This window comes from Oreochromis niloticus, linkage group LG20 (assembly GCF_001858045.2).
Source record: "Oreochromis niloticus isolate F11D_XX linkage group LG20, O_niloticus_UMD_NMBU, whole genome shotgun sequence".
NCBI classification, from domain to species: domain Eukaryota; kingdom Metazoa; phylum Chordata; class Actinopteri; order Cichliformes; family Cichlidae; genus Oreochromis; species Oreochromis niloticus.
The window spans coordinates 30,398,473-30,413,987 of record NC_031984.2 but is presented as its reverse complement, the minus strand read 5'-3'; the positions used below and the strand labels follow the sequence as shown (position 1 = coordinate 30,413,987).

Here is a 15,515-nt window from a genome sequence, read left to right as displayed (position 1 = left end):
TGCTCCTAGCTAGCTGTTTCCAGAAGATGGCCTGCCATTTTCAGCTTAAAAAAAAGTTTCTATGGTGGACACATCTCTTTAATGTTCCAAAGTCACAGAGCATTACAAAGCAGCTTCCCATGCCATTATGTGTTGAGTGCATCCTCTTAATGGGATAACTGATTCTCCATTCTGTCCACAGTGATCTCATTAACATGAAGTAACATGAGAGTTTGAATGCCTGGGAATTGCTTAAGCCAGAGGTGTCTTCCTGTGCTTCATATTAGATTTGACTGTGTGATAATCACATTCATGCCCACTTCTGCTGCGATCCTTTGCAAGTCTGATTTGATTTGTGTTTGAGTTGTAAGCTGAAGAAGGTATTCGTTTTGTCTTTTATTTTTTTCCCTGTCTCAGTTTAGTCCTGCAGTGAGGGGAATAGATCATGCTCATCCTTTCTGTCCTGGAAATTCAAAAGCAAGTTGGACTGATATTTGCTACGTCATGTATACCACGAATTCTATGTCTTGTGCTTTTCTGCTATAAACGTCCAGGTTTATCTTGGCCGAGATGGCACGGTGGAGGTATACGAGAACACAACGATCCACCCCAACTCTCCCATTAACAGTGACCTTTTGCTGGATCAGAATGGAGGACATATCTACATCATGACCAAAACCACGGTAAGTTTACAATGAACTATAAACACTTTAGGATAGTTTTAGGTTTAACATATTTTCAGTCCAAATATTCAACAGCTGCAGGGTTTGTTTTTTTTTTTGGCTGAGTATCCTCATTCAACCACTCAACCAGATGTCTCCATACACGAGACTGAACATGGATTGTAATCCATCGTCAACACTATTTATTGTTTGTCAGAGTTTTTCAGGCTTTGCTTCTTCCTCAAGCTGTTTCCCTCTCACTAATAAAAGAGGATAAAAGAATATAAGCCAAAGAGTAAAAGAAAACACAGAGACCAGCTGGCTGTTGAGGTCAAAGGTCACTAACCCCACTGTGAGTTGTACAACAGTCTGCAGGAGGTGTAAGGTCACTTTTAACAATGGTATTGATCAGAGAAAGTGGCCTCCATTGTGTTGGCACACTCCCTACAGAGTGTGTGTGGGTAGCTATAGATGCTGATAAATGGACTTGGGGAAACTGCAAGTCTATACACAAAATTGATTGTGTCAGTCCGAGACCACGGAGCACCTGAATGTAGCGCAGCAGATCAAGTTACGTTTAGCATACACATCTGAGGCAAGTCCAGTTTCCTCATATACATTGCATTTGTCACGAGACTGCTGGTATACTTGCATGTGAAAAGTGAAGTTCAGTTTCTGGTAGTTAGAAAAAATATGATGTGATTAGCCAATGCCAACAATAAAAGGGATAAAAGACAATATGTAAATAGGAGAGCTCCTACTTCCTAAAGTTCCTTTTTCATAGTAATGTGTGCCAAAGATAGCGTTAGCGTTCCTAAATCCAAGCTTCTTTTTCTGCATTAAGTTAAAAAAGTACATAAATAAAAACACACAGGACAGCATCAGCCTTGCGTCAATGTAATAAAAAGTAATACTATCTTTAGTGCCTGAATATCTAGTTAGATTAAGTTTAGCTGTCTTATTGTAGGGACATTAACTTACAATATAAAGCGCCTTGAGGCAGCTGTTGTTGTGATTTGTTGCTATATAAATAAAACTGAATTTGATTGAACTGAATTAAATGTCCAGTAGATGTTTGTAGGCGAGCAGCCAGTGTAAATATTTGTTAGCTAGTCAGCTGAGCTAACTACAAGCCAGACTCATATTGGTCTGGCTTGAAGAAACAGGAAATATAAAGGGCCATGACACTGTTATTATAGTTACTGAGACAAACATAGTTAAATTTGAAGCTCAGATTAGAGAGCTAGAGATTAAATATCTCGCTTCGTATTTGTCGGTAAGTATGGCAGATTTATTTTGTAATGAGCAACTTGGCTATCTTTATTAGTCTGACATCAATTTAAAAAAAAAAAATAAAGACAATAAAACTGTCATTACAAGCTGAAATAAATATTGAGTATAACATTCAAACTAGCTAGCTAGAGATTACATGTATAGATAATTAGATATTTTAGAAATTATTTTATGTCATTTTGCCATAATTTGTCTTTATTTCCATGTTCACTAAAGCAAAGCAATTATTACATTAAAAGTCAAAGACAACCTCTTCAGTATTTGCCACAGTAATGCAATAAAGCAAATATCAAGTCCAAGTTATTACATTGTGGTTGCCAGTTAGATGAGTTCCCAGGGACTCTGATGCAAGTTAAAGTCTTTGTAAAGCCTTATGCCTATAAAAAGCATTCACATTTTACCACAAGATTATTGACTTAACTCATGATTATCCATGTTCACATATAAACAATTTTTGCTTTATTTGAAGCTGAAGATTTTATATAAAAAAAGATTGGTTCACTGTACTTACTTATTTTTAGAGGCTTTTAAAGACTTCATAGGATATGGCAGTCTGTTACACATTAGTGCCACTGTTATCTACTTTAGTCATCTCGGTAGTTTAGCCTTACTTCCTCTTTCTCTCTTCATTTCAGGTGGAGAAACGTCCAGTGGCAGAATGTGGGGATCACTTAGACTGTCAGTCCTGTCTATCTGCCAGAGACCCCTATTGTGGCTGGTGTGTCCTGGAGGGACGGTAAGAAATGTATTATTATTATTATTATTATTGTTATTATCATCTTAATTTTCCTTTAAGACATGGGGAGTAAATGTGAATGCATCTTTATTGTGTCCATGATCCTCTTATCTGATCTTATCTGATTTTCTTACATGTAACATTTCTCAGCTGTGGTCAGCGGTGGGAGTGCCAGCGAGGATCTGAGCAGGGTCATTGGTTGTGGAGTTTTAACCAGACACAGCAGTGTCTCAGTATCCAGCACCTCAGCCTCTACAATATCAGCCGTGGAGAGGAAACTGATGTAATACAGGGGGAAAGGGGCAGCAGATCGAAGCACAAGATTACTTTGTTGTTTTCCAGTTCTTGAATTAAACCCTCAGTGGGTAGAGTTAAAAAGTAACCATTTACTTTAACCAAATGCCCTCTTTGTCTCTTTCCCTCCTTTCTTTCTTCATACTGTCCTTTCCTATGTAGATTACCGTGTCAGTAGAAGGCCTACCCAGTCTAAAACAAGGCGAGGCCTACTCTTGCTTCTTCCAGGATACAGAAACACCGGCCTTGCTCACTACTGCTGGTGTAATATGCTCCACCCCTGATGCCAGCAGTCTGCCCCCCATTAGCCATGGAGATGGTGGGTGTTGCATCCACTCATGTAACTCATGTAAATACAGTGGCTGGAGTGTTTTTGGACTGATTCACAACTTGCATATATTTGTTTCTAAGTGGCAATGTCAAAGCTACTTCCTTCTATAGTGCAAACAAAAGCTAGTGTCAGATGACAAATATTACTTACTTTTCTCTTTGTAAAAGCAAAGTTGAGGCTGCCCTCAAATAGTGTCAATAGATGTGCACTCCATCCTCCTCCAGTCGCTCACTGAGAATTTGTATGTAGTTACTGTGCACATTTTTGATTTATTGATCAGTCAACTTGAAGCTAACGTGTCTTGGCTTACTTGTTGCAGAGTTTGTAATGGTTACCCTATCGCTGCGCTTCATAAATGTCACGGTAGCAGAGACAGAATTCACCTTCTACAACTGCAGCCTGGTGCAGCAGCTGTCTGGACGCAGGCCGTGAGTACCTCTCTACCCAAGACACACATGCGTACACACACTCACATTATTAAATCTAATTTGGCGAAATGCATTAGATGCTAGTAAGGTGTTTCCAGCTTGTTACTGCACTGTTTGCACATTAGGTGTCTGAGTCTCAATTGTTAGCACTTTGGCTTAATTAACCCTGTTGTGGATACGGACATGGACAACTGGACACACCATGGCTAAGTAGCTATTCCTGGTATAATTCTATGAAGTCCACCACCTGGGCCACTTGTTTGGTTGGTGCATTGTAACAGAAATTTTTCTGTGAAGTCTGCATGGTCACAGAAGTAGCCCTAACCCGATATTTCCATAGGAATTGCTTGGAAAAATTCATAATAATTTTTATATGTTTCAGTAACAATGATTGTTTGTATAGTAAGTGTAATGTAGCATCGGGTCGTCTGAAAGAGTCTGATTGTTGTCATAACAGCCTTTTCAGAGATTGCGATCATGTTTTTTTAACATTGCTGTGTTCTCTCCCAGATGCCAAGGGTGTATCAGCAGTCGTTGGGGGTGTAACTGGTGTATCCACCAGCATGTCTGCACACATAAACACGTCTGTACCGAAGGAGTGACTATCTACAACCAAAATGTGAGTCTGCACGACACACAGAGGGCTTTTAACTGTGCTGTGTATATAGATTCTATAAGGGGGATGAGCATTTATCATGCTGCTTTTCGCACCACACATACCAATTTTTGCATGCATTTTCTGTTGTTTGTTGTAGTTCTGTTTATTTTTTTATTTACTGTCCCTGTTCTATTTTTTGTTTTACCATGAATGTTTTTATGTCACTCATAAGTTACTCCTTAATGTTTTTTGCTTTCACCTTCTGTTTTTATCCTAATTTGTCTTCCCCATGCTTCTTTTCCCTTCTCCTCCCCCTCCCCCCTTTGCTTATTCACTTGTGTTTCCTCATCGTCAAGTTCAAACCTCCAACCCCCACCACACCAACACCCAGCAGAAAACTGACCCCTCCACTTCCTACTGTCCCGACTGCTACAACATCAACTACTGCAACAACACAGCCACCACCCACAGAGACATCCGTTCCCACCACTACAGCTGTCCCCACCACTACAATCAAAGTAATGCCACCAACAACCCCCAATGCTGAATCCATCACACCTTTTGGCCTCCCAACAACTTCTCCCTCTGTCAGGACCTCCACCCGGGGCACCACGGAGCACACTGAGGTCACCACCATAGGCTTCTCCCATGTGGGAAGAACAACAAAGGGTACTGATGGACCAACCAGAGGTTTTTCAAAGGATCGGCTCACTGATAGCTTAAATATCACACAAAGACACACAGTCACTACATTACCCAGCAGCACTAGTCACCACATAGACTCTCATTCTTTTGAACCATCTGGTGGATCGTCCTCTGAAATGAGCACAAGCGCTTCCAGCGAAGTCACCCTTTTAGCAGACCCTAGAGATTCCAAAGAAGCTGTTCTTCCGGCCAAAACTGAAGAGAACGATTCACCCCTGTGGCTGAACAGGTCGACGAACCCAGAGAGTGAGGTGGTCTCAACAAGTTCATCTGTCATTCCTACATTTGTATTGACTCAATCACCTGAAACAGCTATTGACCTCAGCTTTGATTCTGGAGAGAACTCCCAATCTGATTCTGCAATTGACTCTTATTTTCTGGTGAGTGCCAAAGCCCGAAAAAGAACTACTGTCACAAGTCACCGAAAGGAACCACTCTAATCAATATACGTTTAGGGGAATATACTTATTTGTCTCCTGTTGACGGGTGAAAAAGATCAGTGCCATGCACTGTGAAGCTACAGGTATCTGTCAGTTTGCTTAGCTTAGCTGAACAGACAGATGGAAAACAGCTTAAGTTACTCGTACTCACTGATTTCTGGCTATTAAAGCCTCAATATTAGCATTTTTGCTACCACCAGAAGATTTTGAGAAAAGAGCTGTCAGCCAACTGTAGCTAGCTTAGTTAGAAAGGGGTGTGTGTGTGTGTGTGTGTGTGTGTGTGTGTGTGCGCGCGCGTGTGTGTGCGCGTGTGTGTGCGCGCGTGTGTGTGCGCGCGTGTGTGTGTACAGGTACAACGCTGATGATTAGTGCTGATTAACAGACTCCCTTAGCACAAAAAGTTCATTTACTAAAACCGCAGCACAAATGTCTTGGTCTGTGACCCAGTAAGCTATAATTAATTGTCTGATAATTGTATTAAAATGTTAGAAAATAAACATAAACATGTTGAAGAGGTTTCATTCAGTGACTCAGATAAGAGCAGTTGTGGCCATAGCAGTGTCAACACACATAAAACCTAAAGCCTTATACGGACAACTTATACAAGGAAAAGCCCACGCTATAGTCATTACAAAGGTGGAAACTGTCTGTCTATCTTTGTAGCAGGCTGTATACTTGCTGTTTAATAGTTTGTTATTCTAAGATGAGTTTTAAGGGTCAAGAAGGATTAACTTGTTTTATAGCTGGCTTCTAGTGGCTACTCCAGGAATTGCAGTTTTTGTCACTTTTGCATTGACTTTTAAAAAAAAATCCTAGATAATAAGGGTACGCGTAGTTATGTACACACATGAGAAATACATTTCTCAGCACATCTTAACCACTGTTAAGTACAGCAGTACCTTAACGGGCTAATCTGAGTGCCAGACTAGCTGTTTATCCTGTTTCCAGTCTTCGTGCTAACATTCTTCTAGTTATACCTTCATATTTAACAGAAGCTTGTCAAATCTCTCATTTGATTTAAAAAATAAATAAATAAATGAATACAAAAAACTCAAATCGCATCTTCCAAAAATACGCTTTAATAAGGCTAGCTAAGCAAATTGACTAGTTCTTATATACTCTATCTTGAGCACTCAAAGTGCTTTACACAACTTGTGCATTCACCCATTCGCACTTTTTTCTAAGTTCTTCCTAACAGACTAGGATCGAACTACCAACCTTCCAGTTAGTAGGTGACCTGCGCTACCACATGAGCTGCAGCCACCCCGAGTTTAAGTTTAAAGCTTTACTCTAGATGGTCTGCAAAAGGTGCCAAACCAGCAATGACTGACATTACTGGAATTTTTTTGAGGTTCAGTGGATTGTCTATCATCATATCATAGCTGTTAACCTGTTGAGCACTAGCATGATATTACAGTGCTACAAGCTAAGCGTCCCTCCCTGTGCTTTACTCATACATCTTATGCTTCATTGTGGGACATGTCTTTGTGTTGGTTATCGTCTTTTTGTTTCTCTTAGTTTTACATTTTGTTTGCATTTTTTCAAGTATAGCAAAGGTTTTTTTATGGGATTTACTTTTCTTTGACAGCTTGTATTTCAAAGATGAACAGAAAAATTCTTAAACATAATACACATCATTATCTATAGTAAGGGCACCATCTTATTTTTTAAATGGACAGTTTAGTGGGGTCGTTCTTAGTTTGGTGGGTGGAAGTAGAATGTGGCTTGTCCCATACTACCTTTTGCCCATTGTCTATATTAAATTTGTCCAAATCAGAGTTAAAAATATGACCTTTTAAAAAACAAACAAACAAAAAAAAAATGTCAAGAGCTGGAGGATTTATTAGGGTTTATTAACCCTGAAGATTTTAGTTCTTATAGATGTTCAGTGAAAGAAAAAAGAAATGAGCAGGTGCCTGCGTGATATTAAAAGTTGAGGGCAGGATGCACGTGCAATGGCTGTATTGTCTGTATGTGTAAATGATTTTACCGTGTCCTCAGGAATGCCCGTGTGTGGAGAAAGTTCAGGATTCTCCTCTTCTCCCTGTCAATGTGGAGCGGAAGATCACTCTGGTGGGACAATACCTAAACCTGTTTCAGGTTTGTCTCGTCCTTAAATCTCAACATATATTCTCTGTTACATATTTTAAAATTGAGATTTGTTTCACGTTGTCAGTCAAAAACACTTTTAGAAACTCTTTTGTGTTGATACCAGGACAGATAAGTTAATGATGTGTTTATTTTGGAATGTATTTGTCAGTGAACTTTTTTGTGGGTCCACTCTGTACATTCAGGATGAAGATTTAAACTACGAGTGTGTACTGGAGATTGAGAATAAGTCGGTGGTAGTGGATGCCTCAGTGCAGCCGGATACTGCAAAGCCATCAGTCTTCTTTATCACCTGCCAACCGCATCAGGTCAGATTACTGCAAGTCTGAAAGACTGATAACTACTCTGATTGTCTGTCTCAGTGTAATTGAGTAAACGGCCTGTGTGTGTTTGTACACCAGTTTCAGTAAAAAGCTGCCTTTAAATGATGATTTATAAATACTTATTTATTAATGATAACCTGTTCAGCACAGCCAACATCACAACTAGTCCTATGTTATACAAATAAACAAGGGACATGTGCTGAGCGAAGCCTGTTTTTACATCAGTGAGCTTCATTAGCTCTGAACCCGATAACTGGACGTACGCTGTAACAGCTGTAGACATGGTTTGCATCACACGAGCTTGTACACATTATTCTTTTTGACTGCTTGTCTTGTTTCAGTATGTGTACTCGGTGTCGCTGGAGGAATACCCGACCACAATCAATGTGAGGAGAAAAAACAACTTCGTCATTGACAGCGCTGAGGATCTGTATGGTGGGTTTGCATAGCTGTGCGTAGTTGCAGTATAGACAATTGTTGTTTAGAATACAGTAGTTTTGAGTATAGTGCATTCATTTCATATTTACTACTATAGTGCTCTCTGTTTACTTTATACCCTCTCTTGCTTCAGTGACTCTGTTCAATTGTTCGGTGGGGCGGTCAGACTGCAGCCGGTGTCGCACAGCTGACCCCAAGTATGGCTGCGTTTGGTGTGGTGGGGCCAGCAGTTCTCGCTGTGTGTACAAAGACTCCTGCACCGATGAGATCAAGCACACCTGCCCGGCACCAGTCATCCACTTTGTAAGATATTTCTACCTTCTTTCCAACACTTTACTCACTTTCAGTAAGAAAGTAGGGGGGAAGGTAAAAACAAAAAGTCTTTCGTCACACATGGGGCTTTGTTAACTCTCATATAACATAAAACTATAACAATGTCCATTCATTGTTTTCTACTTATCTGAGGCTGGATTGTGATGGCAGCAGGCTAACCAGGCTATTTTAGACTCTCTTCCAGCCACACTTTCTAGTTCTTCCTGGGGGAGCTTAGAATGAACTGTTCTATGGACACAGTTCCCAGACTAGACTACATATAATCTCTCATATATACTCTCATGTATAGTGTCTCCTTTCACGTGATCTGATCCCTAAAAAAAACTCCAAAGGAGGCTCCCAGGAGGCATGCAAACCAGATGCTGAAACCACCCAAACTGGCTGCTTTCGATATGCAGGAGCAATGGCTCTACTCCAACTCCTCACCCTACCTCTAAGGCTGAGCCCATTGGATCTCATTTTATCTGCTTGTATTCACAGCCGCACTCTTTCAGTCATTACCCATATTTCATGACCATGAAATACGACTTATATATGGACCTCCATCTGATGTGGAAGGTGCCTGATCCATGTTATATTTTCAAGCATGCCTGATTGGACACAGGCCTGATCAGCAGACACTTGCTTTCAAGTTCCCCTTTCCAAGCTGGGTTCCAGGACAGGTTCCCATTTCCTTGCTTCCGGGCAAGGTGGTTGAGCTGCAAATCTTCCTCTTCATTTGTGTTTTCCGAATCGCTCGTTTTGCCAGTGGGAGACCATACCAGTGGCTAATGCCCCAGAAACAATGGCTCCCAGGATCACACGGAAATGCAAACCCCTCCACTACTGAAAGATTGTGATTTGTTGAGGGGGAATAATAACATGTGTCTCATATGTTTTGATTTTTTATCATAAAATCAAAGTTGAAATCAGATTTAAGGTGAGCACACAGATAATGTCCACCTTCAGCAGATGCCTAGAGAAACTAATTTACTGTGTCATAATCTTATCATTTTATGCCATTAAAGGCAAATATCTACGTTCCTCGCAGTATCTTGAGAGGTGCTTGCTCACAACACCTGTGCATTAAAGCAGACTCCAAACCCTCATCATTTCATTTCTTCCATTTGGATTCAAAATAATGTACAAGATAACAACTGACGTTAACCCCCCACCACCACATATATCCAACAGTCTGATGAGCCCCACTTTATTGCTGTTGTTATGTTGCTGATGCGAATCTGTGCGTGCTCACCTTCTGCTGTTGACACAGTTCATGCTGGCTCTTCTGGTAAAGTTTAGAGCCAGTGTTTCCCCTATCTTTGCCCTGCCACCCGCAGCAACAATTCTTGCTTCAGGAAATAACAAAAGACTGCAAGGAGATAAAAAAAAAAAAAAAAAAAGAAGTTTTAATTCATTACTTTGTTACTCTGTTTTGCTTTATGGTGACATTAGTTCCTTTTCTATGCTCAGGGTTTCACTGTGAGCTAATCAGATGAAGTAAATGACAGTAACTCCAGCTGAAGAACCAGTACATATGCGTCAATCATATTGAACCATGAGAACATCCTTATGTCCCCGCTGGTCCCTCATTTCTGTCCTCCTATCTTGGCCACTGAGACATATCAGTTTGGATCACACACAATATTCACTTTGTTCTTGTGTTTCAGCTGGACCCAGAATCCGGTCCCGTCGAGGGAGGGACAGTGGTGACCATTTCAGGCTCCAACCTCGGTCAGAGAGCCGAAGACATCCAGGGCTCAGTCACAGTAGCAGGTGTTCCTTGCAATGTGATCCACAGCAGATATGAAGTCTCCTCAAGGCAAGTCAGGGGCACACCTGTGTGTACACAGTTCTCTTATGTACCATACTCCCTTTGTGACAGTTCTGTGACTGTGTTGTGTAGGATAGTATGTGAAACTACAAGCAGTGGACGGGAGGAGAGTGGCCAGGCCTCAGTCACAGTGAGGGGAGGAGGACTCGGGCTGTCAGCTCACAGGTTCAGCTTCCAGGTAAATTAAGCAGCCATCAGTGTTTTCACATTAAACATTAAAATGATTGAAGTATGTGTGTGTACAGCTCTGTTTTTCCTGTCTTCCTTCTTTCACCCCAACCGGACGCGGCAGGTTTCTTCCTTATGAAAGGGAGTTTTTCCTTCTCACTGTCGTCAAAGTGCTTGCTCATAGGGGGTCATATGATAATTGTTTTTTTTCTCTGTATGTATTATTGTAGGGTCTACCTTACAACATAAAGCGCCTTGAGGCGACTGTTGTTGTGATTTGGCGCTGTATAAATAAAATTCAATTGAATTGTTTAGTCCAAAAGCCAGCATTTGCAAAAGAGGGACAAAAGGAGAACAAAACAAAACGAAACATAATAATACATTAGGTTGTGTGTATGCACACACATTCAAACAAAGGCAATGCTAAAGAGAGATTTTAGGAGAAAGGCCTTGCAAGATATGTGTCACAAGCTACGAGAATAACAAAGGATGAAGTCCACAATTAAGAGGCTGAGGTTGGCTCAGTCAGCAGCCTGTTTGTTCTGTATTTAATAAATTGAACATTTTTTTCTGTTATCATTTATCTTGATTCGTGTCCATTTTGGTTATTTAGAGTTGCTTGTGCAGTATTGAGTCAAGCCCAAACTGTTCAGAAAGAAGCCTGTTCACACTAGAGAGGGCTCCAAATTCATATTACCCAGCTACCATAAACGGGTCAAAAGGAAAGAAATAATGCACTTAAAAATTTTGAATAAAATGAAACATTTTAAAAGTTTATACTTAAAATGGCATTTAACAAAGTAACAAATTGAACAAAGCGCATAAAGATCCAAAGTAAAAGGAGTTGTTTCCTGAGAACCACTGTTGGGTTTATAGTGGCTCAAGCACCGTATCAGTCAGCAGGTACACCTTCCTGACGTATTGTACTTATGTGTCTACATATTCTCATGATGTCAATGTATATGAACAACAGTGTGAAGCCCTTATAGATAGCTCAGGCAGGCACCTCCAGCTGCACTTCCTCACACACTCGCATACCTTTCATCATGTAACCTCCCAATTTGGCAGTCTGTTTTTATCTATCTACAGATTTTCTCTCTGACATGCCTGCAGTACCTGCTCTTTCAACCCCTCCATCACCTTCATCATTCACCTCGGCCTCAGTGGAAGGGGGAATATTTATGCATCGCTCACTAATGTCTTTCTTTTCCACGGTCCTCTGATTGATTGGCTCAGAAGCCAAACACCTAAATTCTGTTCTGTTCTATTTTAACATTTTGAGATCAAAAATCTTTTTCCTGTGTGTGTCCTAGGCCAACAAAAGCACCATTAACCTGTCAGTTAAATGTGAGCTTTCTGGATGAACTGTTATAATCAAAATGATGCAATGATGCAGACAGCAGTAACAGTTCTATTCATAGCAGTAGAGCTGTAACTACATACTGATGTAATGATGTAACGGTATAGCAGTCCAGCAACGTTCTTTAATTCAAACAAGTCGGGTTACTTAGGCGTTACACACGGTGAAATGCTAAACACACACACACCTACACACACACACACACACACACACACACACACACACACACACACACACACACACACACACACACACACACACACACACAGCCTGCATATAAGACATTGCTTTTCTTTGTGGAGAAATCTAGCTGCCAAGATCACTTATGAGGAAAACTGGGTTATATTCATACGTGATGTTAAATGTTTATGTGCCCATACACACCCTTCTTATCTGCAGAAACTGCTGCAGCACAGTGCTGCAATCACAAGCAATTAAACAAGCATTTAAAAAAACCAAACAAAACCAGGCCATCTCAGGGGCATTTTCACACCCAGATCACAGGCAGCAGTTATTTAGTTTGAACTCTGCTGTGATTCCCCCTGAGTTTGCTCCAGTTGCACATGCAAGAACACGCTAATCGCCCTGGGGTGTGGACCAAAGCAGACGGACCCAGACCTGACCGAGATGGGGCGGGAGCGGGGGGTCCCCTGGTATTTTTCAAAACGCCTCTTTTGGAGAAAGTGATGAGGCTGCGATGTGTCAGCACTCGAGTGCGGCATTAGGAAGAGTCGTCCACAACTGCTGCTGTTTGTGAGAGAAGAAAGAAGCTTTCTCACAACAGAAATCTGGCCAATTACGGAAACCTCAGCTCCCACATGGATTTTCTTAATAAGGCCTCAAAGTGTGTTTGAAATGCAAGAAAGGCACTGCAATACAATACAGTAGGAGTGCATCTGCTTATTTACATAGCAGAAGAAGGACTGAAGCCCTGATGGTAAACTTAATTAAGTCTACCATCTTTGCAAATGACAAGCAAATGAATTGCTACCCTCAACGGCCGTCAGGCAGACTACCAGTGTTTCCCACAATGCCCTGGCCTTTCTTTTTATCTTCCCTATAAATCTTCATCTCAGTATCGAGTTATCGATTACACTTTTATTCTTTGCGTCTCATGCTTTATCTCTCTTCTCTCTCCAGAATCCCGTGCTAAGCAGCATCTTCCCTCACAGAGGGCCCAAAGCAGGCGGCTCCTCTCTCACCATCACAGGCCAAGCACTGAGGACGGGACACACGAACGAAGTCAGCGTCCTAATTGGAGGAATACCGTGTGATGTGTAAGCACTTCCAGAATAAATGCTGTTCACGCTGCTGGATTTGATTATGGGTTAAAATCTAAAAGACGTTCCTCTTCTCAGGCGCGACATCCAGAAGGATCACATCAGCTGTCTGACCCGAGGCAGCAACAGGACGGGAGAACATGGCATCACTGTGCGGTTTGGTGGTGCAGAGCGCCACCTGAAGGGCTCGGTGTATCATTACACCCCCAACCCAAACATCACCAAGGCTGCTCCGTCCAAAAGCTTTCTTAGGTGCGTTACTGTAATATAATTGTATACATCTAGTCCAGTAATGAAGTCAAGTAAAATGCTTTTAATATTATAAAATCAATTTTACTGAATCACCAATAAAATGGTTCATCATCCATATTATCTATTTGGTGAGTTTAAAAAGATTAGTTTCTCTTTAGACTCTGAAACTAAAGTGTTTTTTGAAACAAACCTATAGAAAGCTATAGAAAAGGGACACACACGGTTTATAAAACAGACCCCGATCCAAGATTAACGCAGTCACGTCACAGCAACAATGTCCGTACTTCCAATCTGCTGGCCGGTCGGGGCCTTTCTGCATGTGCTCCCTGTGCCTGCATGGGTTCTCCTCCCACATGTTAGGGATTTTAGTGATTCTAAACTGGCTTTAGGTGTGAATATGATTGTGAGTAGAGGACTGTAACTCTGTGTTAACCCTGTAATGGACGGTCAGTGCGGCCGGGGTGTGGTCTGCCGCTCCTCTCACCCAATGAGAGCTGGGGTAGGCTCACCCCAGGCTGGGTTAGCCCCTTAAATTACACTTGTATCCATGCATGTGTAAGGTATTAAGCAATTCAGTATTAAATATTGCAGTATTGAGTAAAAGTGACGACAGACTTATTAAATTAACACAAATCCACTGAACTCATTTTCTCTCCTGCTGCTTTCCCCCACAGTGGAGGCAGAATCATTACAGTTTCTGGTCAGAACCTGGATGTGGTCCAAGAGCCAAAAATGAGGGTTACCCTCAGTCCTCGTGATACTCTCCCTCCCAGGAGGCGGAGAAGTGTGGTTAAGAAGAAAGAAGGAAGCCTTAACCGAGGACGGGATCACCAGGGTCCTTTGAAGAGATGGAGGAGGATTGTTCCAGAGGCGGACTGCCCTGAGGGGACGCTCTGCCATGTCAAACAGGTGTCTTCATGGGATTGTACAGAAAAGATTATTTGCTGTACTGATTTTATTTAAAATATGCATCCAAGGATTATCTTCTTTTTCACTTCCCCCGTGCTCTCTTCCAGTACGAGTCTCGCTGCACGGTGAACAGCTCCTCCCTCATCTTGTGCCCGACCCCAGCCGTGGGCCCAGAGGCCATTAATGCAAGGGTCAAAGTTCACTTCCTGTTGGACAGCCTTCATTTTGACTTCAACACCGTGGGTAAGGAAGCCTTCAGATATGAGCTCAACCCCACGCTCTACAAGCTGAACCGGAATGATCCCAGCAAGCCGTACCATCACAAACCCGGCAGCATCATCTCTGTCGAGGTGAGTTACAGGAACTGGCACCACTTTGTTTCTGCTCAAGACTGTGTTAAACAAACAGTCTCACAGTGTTGTTGATGTCAGTTTAATAAAATAAAATAAAATAAAACACCAACAATGAATTGTAGTAGTTGTTGTGGTTAGATGGACAAAACTCTCTGGTGACAGGTCTGTCATTTCCTGTTTCTGTACTACTTTCAGCAGTGTGGTAAGTTTTAACAGTCAGTTTCTTTAGTAAGGTTCCTAACTGAGAGAAGCAACCTGGAAGTACACTGCACTGCAGGCATGATAATAGCTGTCTGAATGCTCCAAATATGGAAAGGAAATTGGATAACACCCATATAAATCCCACATTTAATAATTGCACATATATTATATACAAATATTCATAAAAATGATCATCGTGATTGACAAAGTAATGCAGATAATGTGTTTTCTATTTCATGTGGCCTGGAGTCATTCTCAAGTCGCACTCAGGCCATATGCTGTATGCATACATTGCCTCCTTGTGGGCACAATATGCAACTACATCTTTAAATAACAAAAGGCTTTAGAAGCTCAAAGTCTTATATAGTCTGCATAGGACCACCTCCTATCCTCAGTAAGTCTTTCCACTTCAGGTTCAGATTTCAAAGAACATATTGAGAAATAAAACATATGAATGTCCTTCTATAAAATATAAATAATAATAACATTTTATGGAAAGCTGTAGCTGAG

The 15,515-nt window shown here is 41.4% G+C and overlaps 1 protein-coding gene across 3 annotated transcripts in view; it reads left to right on the top strand.

Moving 5' to 3' along the window:
- plxnb1a (plexin b1a) overlaps positions 1 to 15,515 on the top strand; it is a 70,090-nt gene that overhangs the window by 38,730 nt on the left and 15,845 nt on the right. For 2 of the 3 annotated variants that reach the window (XM_013273741.3, XM_005454073.4), the window contains 17 exons: positions 534 to 662; positions 2,570 to 2,670; positions 2,821 to 2,953; positions 3,127 to 3,283; positions 3,615 to 3,723; positions 4,234 to 4,342; positions 4,678 to 5,406; positions 7,468 to 7,566; positions 7,761 to 7,883; positions 8,240 to 8,333; positions 8,470 to 8,639; positions 10,319 to 10,470; positions 10,555 to 10,660; positions 13,151 to 13,287; positions 13,369 to 13,542; positions 14,217 to 14,451; positions 14,559 to 14,801. In XM_013273741.3, the coding sequence (XP_013129195.1) occupies positions 534 to 662; positions 2,570 to 2,670; positions 2,821 to 2,953; positions 3,127 to 3,283; positions 3,615 to 3,723; positions 4,234 to 4,342; positions 4,678 to 5,406; positions 7,468 to 7,566; positions 7,761 to 7,883; positions 8,240 to 8,333; positions 8,470 to 8,639; positions 10,319 to 10,470; positions 10,555 to 10,660; positions 13,151 to 13,287; positions 13,369 to 13,542; positions 14,217 to 14,451; positions 14,559 to 14,801 (3,000 nt within the window). The remainder of the gene's footprint in view (positions 1 to 533; positions 663 to 2,569; positions 2,671 to 2,820; positions 2,954 to 3,126; positions 3,284 to 3,614; positions 3,724 to 4,233; positions 4,343 to 4,677; positions 5,407 to 7,467; positions 7,567 to 7,760; positions 7,884 to 8,239; positions 8,334 to 8,469; positions 8,640 to 10,318; positions 10,471 to 10,554; positions 10,661 to 13,150; positions 13,288 to 13,368; positions 13,543 to 14,216; positions 14,452 to 14,558; positions 14,802 to 15,515) is intronic. The other variant, XM_025901692.1, reaches the window with a different exon arrangement.